The 15,000-nt window shown below is 44.0% G+C and overlaps 2 protein-coding genes across 2 annotated transcripts in view; one reads left to right on the forward strand and one right to left on the reverse strand.

The window, feature by feature from the left end:
- LOC134182966 (proprotein convertase subtilisin/kexin type 6-like) overlaps positions 1-6,447 on the forward strand; it is a 10,837-nt gene extending 4,390 nt beyond the window's left edge. The window contains exons 5-16 of the mRNA XM_062650409.1: positions 461-538; positions 596-700; positions 809-901; positions 964-1,072; positions 1,387-1,424; positions 1,486-1,559; positions 1,630-1,715; positions 1,771-1,943; positions 2,550-2,774; positions 3,043-3,140; positions 3,202-3,426; positions 3,868-6,447. Of these exons, the coding sequence (XP_062506393.1) occupies positions 461-538; positions 596-700; positions 809-901; positions 964-1,072; positions 1,387-1,424; positions 1,486-1,559; positions 1,630-1,715; positions 1,771-1,943; positions 2,550-2,774; positions 3,043-3,140; positions 3,202-3,426; positions 3,868-6,322 (3,759 nt within the window). The 3' untranslated portion in view covers positions 6,323-6,447. The remainder of the gene's footprint in view (positions 1-460; positions 539-595; positions 701-808; positions 902-963; positions 1,073-1,386; positions 1,425-1,485; positions 1,560-1,629; positions 1,716-1,770; positions 1,944-2,549; positions 2,775-3,042; positions 3,141-3,201; positions 3,427-3,867) is intronic.
- A 1,270-nt stretch (positions 6,448-7,717) lies between these two features.
- The window catches only part of LOC134182967 (uncharacterized), an 18,806-nt gene continuing 11,523 nt past the window's right edge, over positions 7,718-15,000 (reverse strand). The window contains exons 19-35 of the mRNA XM_062650410.1: positions 13,602-13,629; positions 13,473-13,521; positions 12,722-12,811; positions 12,500-12,652; positions 12,108-12,221; positions 11,916-12,046; positions 10,803-10,866; positions 10,682-10,742; positions 10,472-10,624; positions 9,903-10,091; positions 9,730-9,843; positions 9,453-9,547; positions 9,112-9,237; positions 8,906-8,979; positions 8,766-8,844; positions 8,626-8,704; positions 7,718-8,117 (exon numbers count right to left, since the gene is read on the reverse strand). Of these exons, the coding sequence (XP_062506394.1) occupies positions 7,918-8,117; positions 8,626-8,704; positions 8,766-8,844; positions 8,906-8,979; positions 9,112-9,237; positions 9,453-9,547; positions 9,730-9,843; positions 9,903-10,091; positions 10,472-10,624; positions 10,682-10,742; positions 10,803-10,866; positions 11,916-12,046; positions 12,108-12,221; positions 12,500-12,652; positions 12,722-12,811; positions 13,473-13,521; positions 13,602-13,629 (1,799 nt within the window). The 3' untranslated portion in view covers positions 7,718-7,917. The remainder of the gene's footprint in view (positions 8,118-8,625; positions 8,705-8,765; positions 8,845-8,905; positions 8,980-9,111; positions 9,238-9,452; positions 9,548-9,729; positions 9,844-9,902; positions 10,092-10,471; positions 10,625-10,681; positions 10,743-10,802; positions 10,867-11,915; positions 12,047-12,107; positions 12,222-12,499; positions 12,653-12,721; positions 12,812-13,472; positions 13,522-13,601; positions 13,630-15,000) is intronic.

The raw sequence follows: 15,000 nt of genomic DNA on the forward strand, positions 1-15,000 counted from the left end.
CACACACACACACCACTCTACTTCACTCTGAAACCATACACGATCGAACCCATACAGAGCATACCAAATTGGATTGCCAACTTGTCGACAAGCTTGACAAATGCGAATACGTTGTACAGCACGAATACCATTATCTAAATGACAATATCACCCTCATAACAATATGTTGGTGCAAAATGGCAATATCGTTATAGGCAGTAGACGGTCCACATCAGTTGCGTATTGAATCAAACACTTAACATCTAATCCTTATATTCTTACAATGTTTAAGGCAGTCAAGCAATATTCCAAAGTTAACCCGTCCAATCAGACACATTAATTTCGTGGTTGCTCCTCCACGTCCCCAGTCTCTTCGAACCGTCCGATGGATCGTCTGCTCAGACATTCGTGCAGAATCAGACTCCTTGCCTTTGTGTTCTGTTCAATATCAAACTCAGCTGGTGTGTTGTATACAAATCAGTGGGCACTTGAAATATCAGGTGAACAACATCAAGTCGATGACATTGCTCTGAGGCATGGATTTGTGAATTTTGGAAAGGTGGTGCTTACACCTTCGATATTTCGTGATGTAACTGATCAGTCTTTTTGTGTGTAGATTGAAGGGTTAGATGGCTGCTATCGACTTCTACAATCCAATCAGAGTGTTGTGTCAACACAACATGCCGAAATGGTAACAAACAGGCTGCTCGATGAGCCTCAGGTATAGCAAGGCGTTGACTAAGACAAACTGTCCACCAACACAGTAGCTACAAAACGGACTCAATGGACGTGTATTCAACAGTTTAATGTTTATCTTACTCTGTGAAAGGTTGTACAGGCCGAGCAGCAAATCTTACAGGAAATAGAATTTACTGGATTTCAAACACCCAGAGATCCATACTTCCACAAGCAATGGCATTTGGTATCATCGTTTTCGTACAAAGTTGCCATCAATCGTGACCACCTGTTTGATGCTTTTTGTAGGTAAACAAGGGCCAGGCGGGTGGTCCAAAGGGTCTGGACATTAACGTACTCCCAGTGTGGAAGCAAGGCCTTACAGGAAAAGGTGTAGTCATAGCCGTTCTTGACACCGGTGAGTTCCTTCAATCATTAGAAGGCACCACATCGACAGACACTCTCCCGACGTCATACTACCCGGGGGGGAGTGAGAAATGCTATGTTGCCTGCTGCTTGGATAATTGGTGAACTAGATACCAGACTTTGTTTGTATCGGTGTCTAGTTCACCTATTACGTTGAGGGTACAGTAATGCAGCAACGTCAAAGGAAGTTGACCAGACCCTTTCCCACCCGGTATGATAGCAGCAGAGTGTCTGGCTAAGTGAGACTAATTGACCACGTGGCACTACACGTGTTTACATATTGGTGTTTGTGTGTCGTGTCTCTAGGTATCTATCATGATCACCCCGATCTCAAGGCTAACTACGTAATCCGTGTTAACATACCACTAATAGCACGACATTAATATTTGTGACGTTTATGTCTAGAAAGCAGACATCAGTTATGACTACGTCGATGAAGATCGGGACCCTTTTCCTGACCCAGACTCATTCCAACCAACGTAACCCAATAACAATATCCAATCTCTCTACATCTACCCAACTCATGTGTCTGATTGTTGTTATATATAGGCACGGCACACTGGTGGCAGGCGCAATTGCCGCCTCAAAGAACTCAGTCTGCGGCGTGGGCGTGGCCTATGACGCATCCCTGGGCGGTGAGACCTGTGGTGCAGGTACAGAGTGAATCACTGATCTTGTGCTTGATTGCAGGTGTTCGATTGCCACTTGATTCGTTTACGGACGTCAAGGGCGCCGCCGCATTGTCGTTCGGGCGCAGCAAAGTAGATATTTACAGCTGCAGCTGGGCGATTCCGAGTAACGGACGCACACTGGGCGGACCAGGGAGGCGAACGAGAAAAACGCTAGAGAAAGGAACTACAGAAGTAAACACAGCACTCAGTGTCGCTTGCGAATAATTAAGGCCACATAAACTTAATTACTACCTTCTCATCTCCCGCGCTGAGCAAGCATCCTCCCTATGCGTGAAGGTCTGGGACTTCGAGGCCAGTATGTGTAATTGAGTGTCTTATCGCTCAAATACGTTTGGAATGTCGAATTCTGAACTCGTTTGCGTGTATTGTTCCTGACCGACTGAGCCTCGTCGACTTGTACAGTACAGTCGATATGCGTTCGGGCAACTAGATACGGGAACTCTGCTGCAGTGAGTTTTTCGGCTGCAATCTGCTCAATTAGATTTACTTTTTCTAGCACAAACACTCTAGTTTTAGTGCTTACTAAAGTTAGTAATAATTGGTACTGAGAACAGGACGTCCGGAAGATGAGAACCTAGGGTGGATTTCTTTTACCTAGTCCAGCTAATCCAGACTAATAGAAGGATTAGCTCTAATCCTCGTATCGGCTGGATGAGCTGGATTAGCTAATCCATTTATGATTAGCTTGATTAATTAAGTTAAGTAAAAGTACTGCACCCCTAGATAATTAATTAATTAAGTCTACTGTGGCCTAGAGACTAATTTATATGAATACAGGGAAGAGACGGGTTGGGAGCTATTTACGTTTTCAGTGCCGGGAATGGCGGCAGCTTCGACGACTGCAACTGCGACGGCTACCAGAACAGCATCTACACGATTTCCATCACTGTCGTGTCGGGAAACGGGACGAAGCCGAGCTACACGGAGCACTGCTCGGCCATCCTAGCAGCCACCTACAGTGGAGATGACCCACACAACGAGTTAGACTACAGACCTGGAATTGTAAGCTCAGTTTTTATTACTATTAACAGAGTAAACAATAACAATGTACGGCTAGCGACAGAGACCATTCAAGGTCACTCTCAACATAGCCTCGGCCTCCCAGACCCGTTTGTGCTAATTAAAAATTTTAATTGGCGCTACAAGGTCTGGGAGATCGAGGCTATGGCTTGAATATAACATGTGAACCCTAACGTGCGTTACCGACTTTCTCCGCCCCTAGCCGCTTCTATTGTTCTCTATAAAGGTTAATAACTCTTTCTCCTGACAGTTTTCGACTAGTGCCAACGGCACGTGCGGTGAGATCTCCGCGACGTCAGCGGCGGCTTCTCTCGCTTCCGGAATCATAGCATTGGCTTTACAAGCAAAGTACGAATACTTGATTATCCGGGGGCCCCCGCGGGGAGTGTCATGTGTCGTGTTTCTATAGTCCGTTGTTGAGTTGGAGAGACGTGCAGCATATCATAGTGCGCACTGCGAAAATCATCGATCACAATCATGAAGACTGGACGGTAAACGCAGCCGGACGGTATGTAAGTCACGTTTTCGGGTACGGAGTCCTAGACGCGGAGGCCGTCGTCGAGGTCGCCAAGAACTGGAAACAAGTGCCAGAGCAACACGCATGCGTCGAGAGCTACAACGCGTCTAGACCTCGGTAAGATAAAACGGCAATTAGAATATGTCACGTGACTTTAAGAACACTGATTGGTCAATGTGAGGTCGTCTATACATGATAGAGACCAGAGACCTGCGCTATGTTAGAGACCTGTGGTTTGATAGAAGACCATTCTAGCTGCTCTTGAGGACCAAGTGTCACAAGTTGGAAATCACGGTCATTCTCCATTCAGTCAATGACAGATTCAAAATTGCCAACAGATTAAATTCACCAATCACACTACATCTATCGGTCACGTGACATATTATAGAGCATGGTTTGTAATGGGATCTATCAATGTTAGTGATCCTAGCCACTCGGGCTTATTACTTGATAAGCCTTCTGGCTTGGGGTAACTAACATTGATAGATCCCTACAACCATGATCTAACTATTACATAAGAGCGTGAACACGTGACAAACTGTGTGTGTTTGCTAGAAGTCGAACGGTCGGTGCCCGGATTAGGACCAACGGTGACCGGATTAGGATACATCTGAAAACGAGCGGATGTCGTGGAACCCCCAACGAAGTCCGCAGCTTAGAACACGTCGTGGCGCGCATCACTCTGTCTGCGTCTTTCCGTGGTGACGTCACCATCCACCTCACCTCTCCGCAACGCACGACGTCGCGACTCCTCCGTCATCGCGCTCGCGACGACAGCAACGACGGATTCACCAACTGGCCGTTCATGACCGTATTCCACTGGGGCGAAGACCCGACGGGCGAATGGACCCTCGAAATTATAGCCAAGAAAAGAGGCAACAAAATCACGTTAAAACGCTGGAATCTGAGTCTCTACGGAACAAAGGAATCCCCGGATAACGCCACCACGTGTCATTCCGAATGTTTATCCGGGTGCTTCGGGTCTGGGCCTGATGACTGCTACGGCTGTCTTCACTTCAAAATCGCCACCAAAGGCGACAATTACACATGCGTGGCGACGTGTCCGCCTCATCTCTACTCCCTCTTTACGACAAACGGACGCAACGCGACTTGCTCGTCCACCTGCCCGCGCGGACGCTACCGCGCACGCTCGTCGACACAGAACGGACCCTTCGTGTGTAAAAAGTGTCCGACCGGATGCACGCGTTGTAAATCAAAACGTTACTGTCATAAATGTAAAGACGGATGGAACATGCTTGATTACAAACAGGCAAGGCACACGCACTACCGACAGTGTGTCCTTCACTGTTGGACCTCCTACTACCTCCACAAGGAAAAGAAGACTTGCTTTCCATGCTCCACAAACTGCTCAAGTTGCGACGGACCCGCCAACACCGACTGCCTGAGCTGTTTCCATCCAGAAGTCCTCCATCAGAGACGCTGCCACGACGCCTGTCCCTCTAATCTCCACCCTTTGACCCTCGAGCACAACAATGGTGTCATTTGTGTGGCGGATTGTGAGGCGTTCGAGGGCTACTACCTCGACCGACTGTCGTCACGGTGTGGACAGTGTAATGCGCTATGCTCGTCGTGTCGCAACGAAAGCCACGACGCGTGCACGAGCTGCAAATCGAGATACTACATGCTCGACAGCACGTGCCTCTTCAGCTGCCCGCAAGGATACGAGATGACGAAATCGAGTAAAGGCAGAGTGTGTAAGTACTGCGGACACGACGGCTCGCTCTGTTTCCGCGATTCCGTCGCGTCTCAGCAGCTCGACGACTCCGAGTGTCCGTCGGGAACGTTCCGGGAGGTTAACATGCCTCGCAGCTTAGCGTGCGTGCGCCGCTGCAGAGACGGCTACTATGCCGACAGTCGAACGCGTCGGTGCGCGAAGTGTCCGCGGAGATGCGCGCAATGCCGCAACCCGACGGTCTGTACCAGCTGTAAGACACCATACTCTCTGTACGAGACAAAATGCGTGTCCGAGTGTCCTCTCGGTCACTTCACGCAACAAACAAACGCACAGACAAACGTCCGCCTGCGTTGTCTGCAGTGTGACGCCGCCTTTCGTCGCTGCAACGGCTCAGATGTGTGTACACAATGCGCACAACAGTGTCCGCCTTGTCGACGTCGATGCGAAGAGTGTCGGAGTGCTGCACATGCACAGACCAAATGCGTTCGCTGTTCTCGTCGCTACTACCTGCACGGATCCCGATGCTCCATCGACTGTCCGGACGGCTACTATAGGAATGCCAACAGGTGGACTTGCGACCGATGCCATTCGTCTTGTCTCTCTTGTTTCGGTCCTGGTCCGGCTCGCTGTACGAGGTGCGACGGCGAGTGGGCTCTCTATTCCGATCGGTGTCTGCCGTCGTGTCCGTTGGGTTTGTTCCGTCGGTTTGTGTCGGAGGGACGTCGTGTTGTCTGCGTTGCGACGTGCGCGCCGGGAATGTACGGAGACGGAGCGACGGGCGATTGTACGGCTTGTCATCCGTTGTGTAGCGCGTGCTTCGCGTCGGGATCTTCAAACTGTACGGCGTGCAGATCGGACGCTCGACTCGACGGCACCGTCTGCTCTTTTGATGAGTCTAGATCCATTTCCGGTCGGATAAACCACGAGGTGACTCTACAACAGCACAACCACCACCGCAGGCAGCAACAGCACAAGCAGCAGCAGAAGAAGAAGCAGCAGCAGAAGGAGCAGCAGCAGAAGGAGCAGCAGCAGAAGGAGCAGCAGCAGAAGGAGCAGCAGCAGAGGGAGCAGCAGCAGCACAACCAGAAGCAGATCAATCCAGTAACTCGAATGTTGATCAATGAGACCAGAATTCGATCACACGATGACGTATATGATCCTGCAATTGTTGGACTATTCTCGACTACCATACTGCTGCTGCTGCTGATCATTTTCCTTCTAGTATTTCTGTTTATCCAAACTCGTCGAAAGGTCTCTCGTTGTACAGAGACCGTTCTCTGCCTGTCGTCTGCACAAGAAGAGAAGAGGACCAACTGAATCAGCAAAGCTGGGACATTGGATCTCTTACTTTTGCCTAAGCATGTGAGTCCATTTAAGTAGTTAGTGTTGAGTACAGTATGGATGGTCAGATCCATGCTATGTAATGTCACACAAAGAATGAAATCCACCATACCATATATTGTTGACAAATTCAATAGTTAAGTCCATTCCAACAATAGGTGCAGTGTGGGAAAATTACCAGATCTTGGTATCCCGGGCACTTACAAACATGGAATACCTCCCAAACTCACGTGAGGAGGTGGAGACACTGGTGTATTCTAACAGTCAGAATAATGCTCAAATACATTAGAACAAGCAGCTTCCGGAATATTACATATGGAGACTCCATCCCAGTCTGACATGTCCCATCCTATTCTACCTACAGAGTAGATTTCATCACCTCAGTTGCATTCCTTACAACCCATTAGACAGCCAATTAGTTGTTGGGTCCATCTCCACAGTCACAAGCGAACTCAATTCAGAGCTTGAGGAGGCAGACGCGCCTACTTTTGTCAGTAGCATTTCTGTAGCTATTCTAGAATGCCAACGCAAGCTTCTAAATGAGTGTTTACATTGTGTTTAGCAGACGTCATTGAAGTAGTTACGCTAATTCAATTTCCTACATTTCCCACTAGACAGCCTGACAAAATCCTCACTCACAATTCCCACACTGCACCTATTGTTGGAACGGACTTGCATCAATCCGTCCCTCGGTATCACTCTGCCCAAACCAAAATCACAAAAACATTCACTCGAAGCAAACACATCAAACAGCATTGCTGAGTTGATGCATTAGAGACGTAACTAGAGACATGATGACCAAACAAGCCTGTTGGTTCATAATGCTCTCAATACCACACCTTAGTTAGCCTCGTCCCCAGACTCTCTCGCACATGTGCTAGCGTGAGGGTCTGGGAATGAAGCTACACCTTTACTAGCTTTATCAACAATGACCAAATAAAGTCTCCTTTTGAGAAGTACCAAGTTAAAAATGATAAAAAAAATAATGAAAACATGCAGTTTAGTCTATACTTGCTAATCAATGAAGTGGCACACTCACTGTGTTCTCTGGTAGTACAACAAAAGACACAATATTATACAAACCCATAAATTATCACTTCTTTGATTTAAATTTTGCTCAAAACCAATAATTTTAATTGATACACATGCCATCAGATCAGAATACATACAAACAAGCAAACACAAGATGCAATGAAAAACGTATGACATCAAAACAAATATACTCTGTAATGTCGACTCTAGCTACATGATCAAGTCTTGTAATAGTTGCCCCATGTGACAAATTCTGCAATTTCCCGTATGTTAGCAACTGTAGTCAACAAACAGGATGACGCAGAACTCTCACACAACAAGTGACACAAACTAGTCTTCATACTGTTTAGTATATGTCAAGTAAATATATTGCTGTATAGTACTACTCGCTACATCACGTCACCTCTACTTGTGTAAAAATACTCAATTTATCGCACGTTACAATACTTTAACAATAAAATTTCTATAAATACCCAGATGTAAAGCTAATCAGCATGTACAAACTCTTTCACATAAAACGCATCTTAACTCACAATTTATCATGTCTCTTTGTACTCGTAATGATACCGCTCGTCGCCATTAAAATCCATCTTTTGGCCATTGATAACACATTGAGTTGCCCAGTTTACAGACACAATCGGAATGCCAAAAAAACCTGCCCGTCGTTGCAAACTCGCCGACGGCCGACCACTGGAGACGACACAATCGCACCAATTTGATTCCCGATCTTGATCATTTTCTATTCAAATTAACAGTCGATTCTCAACATAATTACGACATAAAATATTGAGCATACTTTAGTCCCACCACCCACCACTATTACAGTATACCACAAACAACTTGTTTGAGACTTTGTGCGAATGTCAATCACAATTGAAGCTACAGATGATTCAATCGTCTACCATATCATCATGTTCATGCACTGAAACATGCACAATCTTGCTAACAAGCTTCACTCCTTATAACAAACCACGCCCATAAAAAGTTAAAACTAAGTCAATGGGCGTAGCACTCCAAGCCATATGGTCTTGATCTAATAATTTACCATCTCTTTCAACCATTTGAAACCATCCCAGTGTTGTCATGGCTAGCATCTCAGATGGAGTGATGCAAGCATACACTAAACTAAATAATTTTAAATTTAATTAAATAATTTAATTAAATTCAAACCGTTCAACTGACTGGCAAAGTAATAGGCAATCATGGTGACGAGATAAAGTCATGATTGAGTTACACAGTCAGCTTACCGTTCAATAAAACTGATTTCCTTGGCAGTTTCTGTCTGACTCTGGCTCCGCACATTGTCAGTATCTTGCTCCAGTCGGTCTACATAACAGCAACAGCTATACTACTGATTATCAATCAATCAAGCAGACAAATATTTTACTCTAAACTCAGGGTCGCCGTCAACAATGATTCTCTCGTTTTCAAGAATGTCCGATGTCGCCCGCTTCATTCGTTCAACACTGTAAGTTGATATCAATAACTGCTACAACTGGATGCACGAGAGATGTCGGAATTACTCACCAGTTAACATTCCTGTTTAGTTCATAGGAAAATCCTGCAGGAAGTAGATACCGTTTGTGGTTGAGAAGCCGACCCTATGACATACTAATGTTGTAGTAAACATCATCTGTTTCGTTGTCTTTCTACACTAGTTATGTATATTCATTGTCATTGTCTTGTGTTTCATTGACTTTACTAATAGTGGGTAGTCATATGAGTGTGTATACCTGTTCAATAGAATCGTGAATGAATGTGTGTGATACGCAAGGGACTCCGCAAGCCAATGCCTGGAGATACTTTATGGTTCGACACGGGCCACTGGCAATCACAAAACATTGAGAAAAGTCCTTGATCTACAAAAAATAAGTACAGAAGGAACTAAAAACAAGATACTATACAACCTTCAAATAAACAAAGAAAACAGGCAGACAAACAAACAAACAAACTGAAACACACACACAACAACAACAACAACAACAACAACAACAAATGGATTAAACAAAACCAACAAACACAGTAGGTAGAAATCCTAAAATAAGCAAACAAAACACTAATAACGAGTACATACTTCACTGAGATCATCAATAATTTGACCACCGAATTCAGTAATCTGCTCTGTCAACTGCTCTTTATCAAACGCTATGTCTGAAGTGCATCCCGTACCTACCACATACCACACAGTTGCTGTTGTTAGTCAAAGACACACGTAGTCAATATCACACTGTACGACTAATGTATTAGAGGGATGCTCTCTGAACATGCCAGCTACTACTGTACACTTACATTTCCGTTGATTCAATTGTCACAACACAATGCAAGTTGCCTAATACAATATCCAATTCTACCTTTCTGCTGGTCTCCACGAGTAACAACAAACAGCCAATCTCGAAAAATCGCGGCAGTCGATGATACGCCTCGAACAGAAGCTCCTCTTGTTGCCTTCTCATTGACAAACGTCACTAACAAAATCACCATCAGTTTGACTGCCACAGCAGCTATTAACTAAGTGAGTGAGTACCTGATTTTCCAGTAGATTTTTGTTTGCCTGAGGATGTGGCGTTACGGGGACTTTCGGATGCATGCTTGCTGTCTTGTTTGTTGTCTTTCCTGCTTGATGTAGCAGATGACATGGAGGTCTGTCTAGCAGTGCTGGTGGCAACCCTTCGAAACTTTGGAGATGTGTCACTGCTGTCTGTGTCTCGAGGCCCTGAAATGAAGCAAATGAAGATAAAACACAAATGCTTACAATCAAGATGTTGGAAGAAAGTTAGAATAACAGCTCACACACACACACACACACACACACACCACACACACACACACACACACACACACACACACACCACACACACACACACACACACACACACACACACACACACACACACACACACACACACACACACACACACACACACACACACACACACACACATTTGGTTAAGAAACTAGCAACTAAGCTCACAAAGGAGCAAAGACCAATAGCGTAATAGCAAGCACGATGCATCAATTAACCAATCATGATGTGTCTACAATTCAAATGCCATTATTCTCATCCAATACTTCGTTAATTAATTAACTATCAACCTCTTGGTGGACTAGAGCTTGAGCTGCTGTACAACACAGACGCCTGATCTGATGACAAAATCACTTGACTTCGAGGGTATTTTTCCATTCTGCCACTCCGTCTCACTACGTAGCCTGGCTCTCCCTTCACTGTACAATAGCCTTCCACAACAGCTAGAACATAAAAGAAATTCATTACACATAATGACTATAATTTGTCATAGAAATTACCATTCTCATATTGTAGAGGTTTGTACAAAACAAGAACTGATGAGCCAATAGGCAATGAATCCTGTTGACGAACGAAAACGTTTGAGATGAGAAATGACAAGCAGAGTGCTTCAAAGGTTACCAGACTGATGATATCACTAGCACTAATTTCACGACAATCACCATCGTCAAACTGAACATTAAACCTAACAAGAAGTGATAAGAGATTATTGTATTAGAGAGATGCATATCACAATACATATTTTCCAGAACTGTCATCAAAAGCACAAGGCAAATTACAAGTAAACTACGACACAAACTAAAATGCAAACTACAATGCAACCAAGCACACACACACACACACACACACACACACAAGAACATCAATTTAGGAAAAGTCAAAACCAAATTGGCATTTGGCAAGGTTAGCTGGCACACTGGTACCAAGCTCCTTCTTGCCAACGATTGTCAATGCCTGATTATTGATCATGTCCGAATGTAGTCGTTGAAGTGTCACCGACAAATGACGTGACCACTGTGCTTTGAATTGCCCCGCTGGCATGTCCAATTGCATGGGCGCCATTTTGCTCGTTTCTGTCAGTAGCTCTTCACTCTTGAGGCCCCAGGGTCCAAAAACCTCAATTGCGATTGGCCGAAAGATGTGTCCTAGGGACTTGGCAGTTTCTCTGTTCTTCTTGTCCTTTTGTTTTTCTTTTTCCACTGCTGCAAATCCTGCCGTAGTGCTGCTCCCTGAGATGCTACTTTGTACCCAAGGGTGTGTTATTATAATTTCTAATAATGTCTTGCCCTCATGAAAATGTCTGGGCATTGCTTGTTTTGGAATTCAGCTGTCATACACTAGACTATTGTATTGGAGGGATGCATCTCACAATACACTAGATTATTGTATTGGAGGGATGCATCGCACAATACACTAGACCATTGTATTGGAGGGATGCATCTCACAATACACTAGACTATTGTATTGGAGGGATGCATCTCACAATACACTAGACTATTGTGTTGGAGGGATGCACCTCACAATACATTAGACTATTGTATTGGAGGGATGCATCTCACAATACACTAGACTATTGTATTGGAGGGATGCATCTCACAATACAATAGATTATTGTATTGGAGGAACGCATCTCACAATACACTAGACTACTGTATAATACATTAGACTATTGTATTGGAACGATGCATCTCTTAGACATTAGCAACACATAACCTGCTACGCAAGACATTCTACCTTCCTCGTGGAAGTAATTCTTGTATTTGCCCAGAATAGTAAGAATGATCCAACCACTTGGCAAATACTCTTGTTCCAGTCTGTAAGTTCGCTCTTGCTCTCCTGGGTGAACGTCTTGTAGCAACTTCAACCTATTAGGTGCCACAATATTGACTGCACACCCACACATATATATCATCACATTTGTGTTACCAATCTCTTCTTTGGTAAAGGCTTAGAAGTGGCAACAGGAGAGTCTAGGAGTTTTTGGCGTCGAGGTGGCTTTCTTCTTATGGTGTCTTTCTCGCCAGAAGTAGAACTAGAAGACTAAAACAGAAACATAATTGAACATACACAATGATTGCCTATCCACTTATCCATCCATCTGTCTGTCTGTCTGTCTGTCGGTCTGTTTGCCTGCCTGCCTGCCTGTTTGTCCGTCTGTCTGTCTGTCTGTCTGTCTCTGTGTGTTTCTGTCTGTCTGTCTGCCTGTCTGTCTATGTGTCTGTCTGTCTGTCTGTCTGTCTGTATCTGTTTGTCTGTAATTCAACTGGCTACTTAATCTTCCATCACCCATTTCACTATTCAACAACATTCTTTCACACCTTCGATGCTGCAAGGCCCACTCTTGCCATTGACCGTAATCTCTTCCTAGCCCTTGTTCGTTGAGCACCTTCTTTGCCCTGCTGCTCTGTTGGCACTTCCATTTGTTCTCTAAGCTGCTCCTCTTGCTGCAAATACGTAGGCTCGTGTCTTAGCTGAAATAACAAACACACAGACATAGAACAGTTACACGTAACTAAATAGACAAAGTAAAGAATGAAAACCTCGCTGTGTTCGACAAACACTACTGATCCATCTTCTGCTATGAAGCGATCTTCTATGTGCTCTGTAATTACTCGCCTAGTGATACGAACCTAGAGAAAGTAAACTGATAAACAAAGAGACAGACTGATAAACAAACAGATAAACTGATGAACAAATGGACAAACTGATAAACAAAGAGACAAACTGATGAACAAAGAGACAAACTGATAAAAAAAGCAGGCAAACAAACAGACAAACTGATAAACAAACAGACAAACTGATAAACAAACAGACAAACTGATAAACAAACAGACAAACAAACAGACAAACTGATAAACAAACAGACAAACAAACAGACAAACTGATAAACAAACAGACAAACAAACAGACAAACTGATGAAGAAACAGACAAACTGATGAACAAACAGACAAACTGATAAACAAATGAACAAACTGATGAACAAATGAACAAACTGATAAACAAATAGACAAACTGATAAACAAATGAACAAACTGATAAACAAATGGACAAACTGATAAACAAAGAGACAAACTGATAAACAAGCAGGCAAACAAACAGACATACTGATAAACAAAAAGGCAAACAACAAAACAGACCAGCACAAGAATGGACACACACATGACAGACAAACAGACACACAGACGAGGAAACTGGCCGATCAAACAGAAGAACAAGTAACGCAGACAGACACGCAATAGACATAAGTTATTAACCGAACAAACACAATATAATAATAATAACTTTGAAACCTTTTTGACAGCCTTTGGAGCTGCAGGTTCTGTCGTTTCTGTGTCTATGCTATTACAATAGAAAAACAGATTAAAACTAATTTAATTAAAATATTACTAAACGATTGAGTATGACACATGCCATCATACCTACTAGCAGTGGGTAAACCAAACACATCTGTAATAGAAACAACAACAGATATTACAATCACTTTACGTATACAGTGACGTTCGCAATTCATCGCCTTCTGGTCAGTCATAGTAACTTGTTACAGTAGGACACCACTTATCCAACACCCAGTTATCCGACAGCACGTGTTATCCGACGGTGCATGGCTTGTCTGAACTGCAAGGCTGTGCGTACGCTAGGATATACGATTCCTGTGCATACTGTACTGTATCCGTGATCCACGTGTCGTCAAATGATGGCTAGCAAACCACGAAAGAGGAAGAGAGTTGTATTAACGATTGAAGACAAACTTGAAATTTGTGAGCTGGTTGTTGAGCTTCTTTAAGTATTCTGCAGTCATTTTTCAAAATGCATCAGTTATCTGACGTTTTCAGTTATCCGACGTCCTTTTGGTCCCATGCCCGTCAGATAAGTGGTGTCCTACTGTAGTAATAATCTCTTGTGTATATATGCCTGTCAGCAGTGTGAAAAATAATGGTAGGACATAGGACAATGTCCCACCAAATGTGTTGCTTGTCTAGCCAAATACTGCACCAGTGTTGGGATGTGTTTGGACAAAACATCCACCTGTACGCATATATGATAGTGTAAACCTTGTCTCTTAGCATGTGACGGTCTTTCCAGTGGTGTAACTGCTAATTTCATGAACTTAGGTGCCTCCTAGCATGCTTATCCAGAGGAAACCTCAGCTGCCTTTAACACCATTTCTCCCTTGGAAGTTAGTTGCAAGAAATGACATGCAAAACGGCTGCAGTAGAGGAGGCATTTAATTGGACATGTAACAACACATGAATGTCCTACCTAGACTCAGACTGTCTGAGCCAAATAATTCCCTATTTTCCACACTGCCTGCGCATGTATGTATACATGCATGTATACGGTAGGATGTCTCTTAGCCGAACACTTCCGTTCTCTGACCCATTCATAACTCTGAATAGTCAAGATAACTAACGCCTACTTGACACACCCACATACAGAATCTGGGACTCCAAGGATCACTAACTTAATACAGTAACTTAATACATGTACTATTATTGTTACGTAGCACTACTTACCACACCAAGAGACAAAATCAACAAACGACTTGTTTTAGCTTCTTCTTCTGTGCCTTTTTGGGTTTCGACTTTGCAATATCACGGATGAGAACTACACGTGTACTCTGATGCTCATGTGCATTACCGTTTTGTGTGCACAAAGCTAGAGTGAGTCTAAGGCACCGGCCGTTTAGACCGACGTGTTCGGTTAACTGGTGTTCAAACAAGTGACATCCTATTGTATGGTGTTCATATAAGTGACATCCTACTGTATGTACTGTACTGCTTCCAATGTTTTTCGAGTAAAATTCTTTTCAAAATTTAC

The sequence above is a fragment of the Corticium candelabrum genome, chromosome 8 (assembly GCF_963422355.1).
Source record: "Corticium candelabrum chromosome 8, ooCorCand1.1, whole genome shotgun sequence".
NCBI classification, from domain to species: domain Eukaryota; kingdom Metazoa; phylum Porifera; class Homoscleromorpha; order Homosclerophorida; family Plakinidae; genus Corticium; species Corticium candelabrum.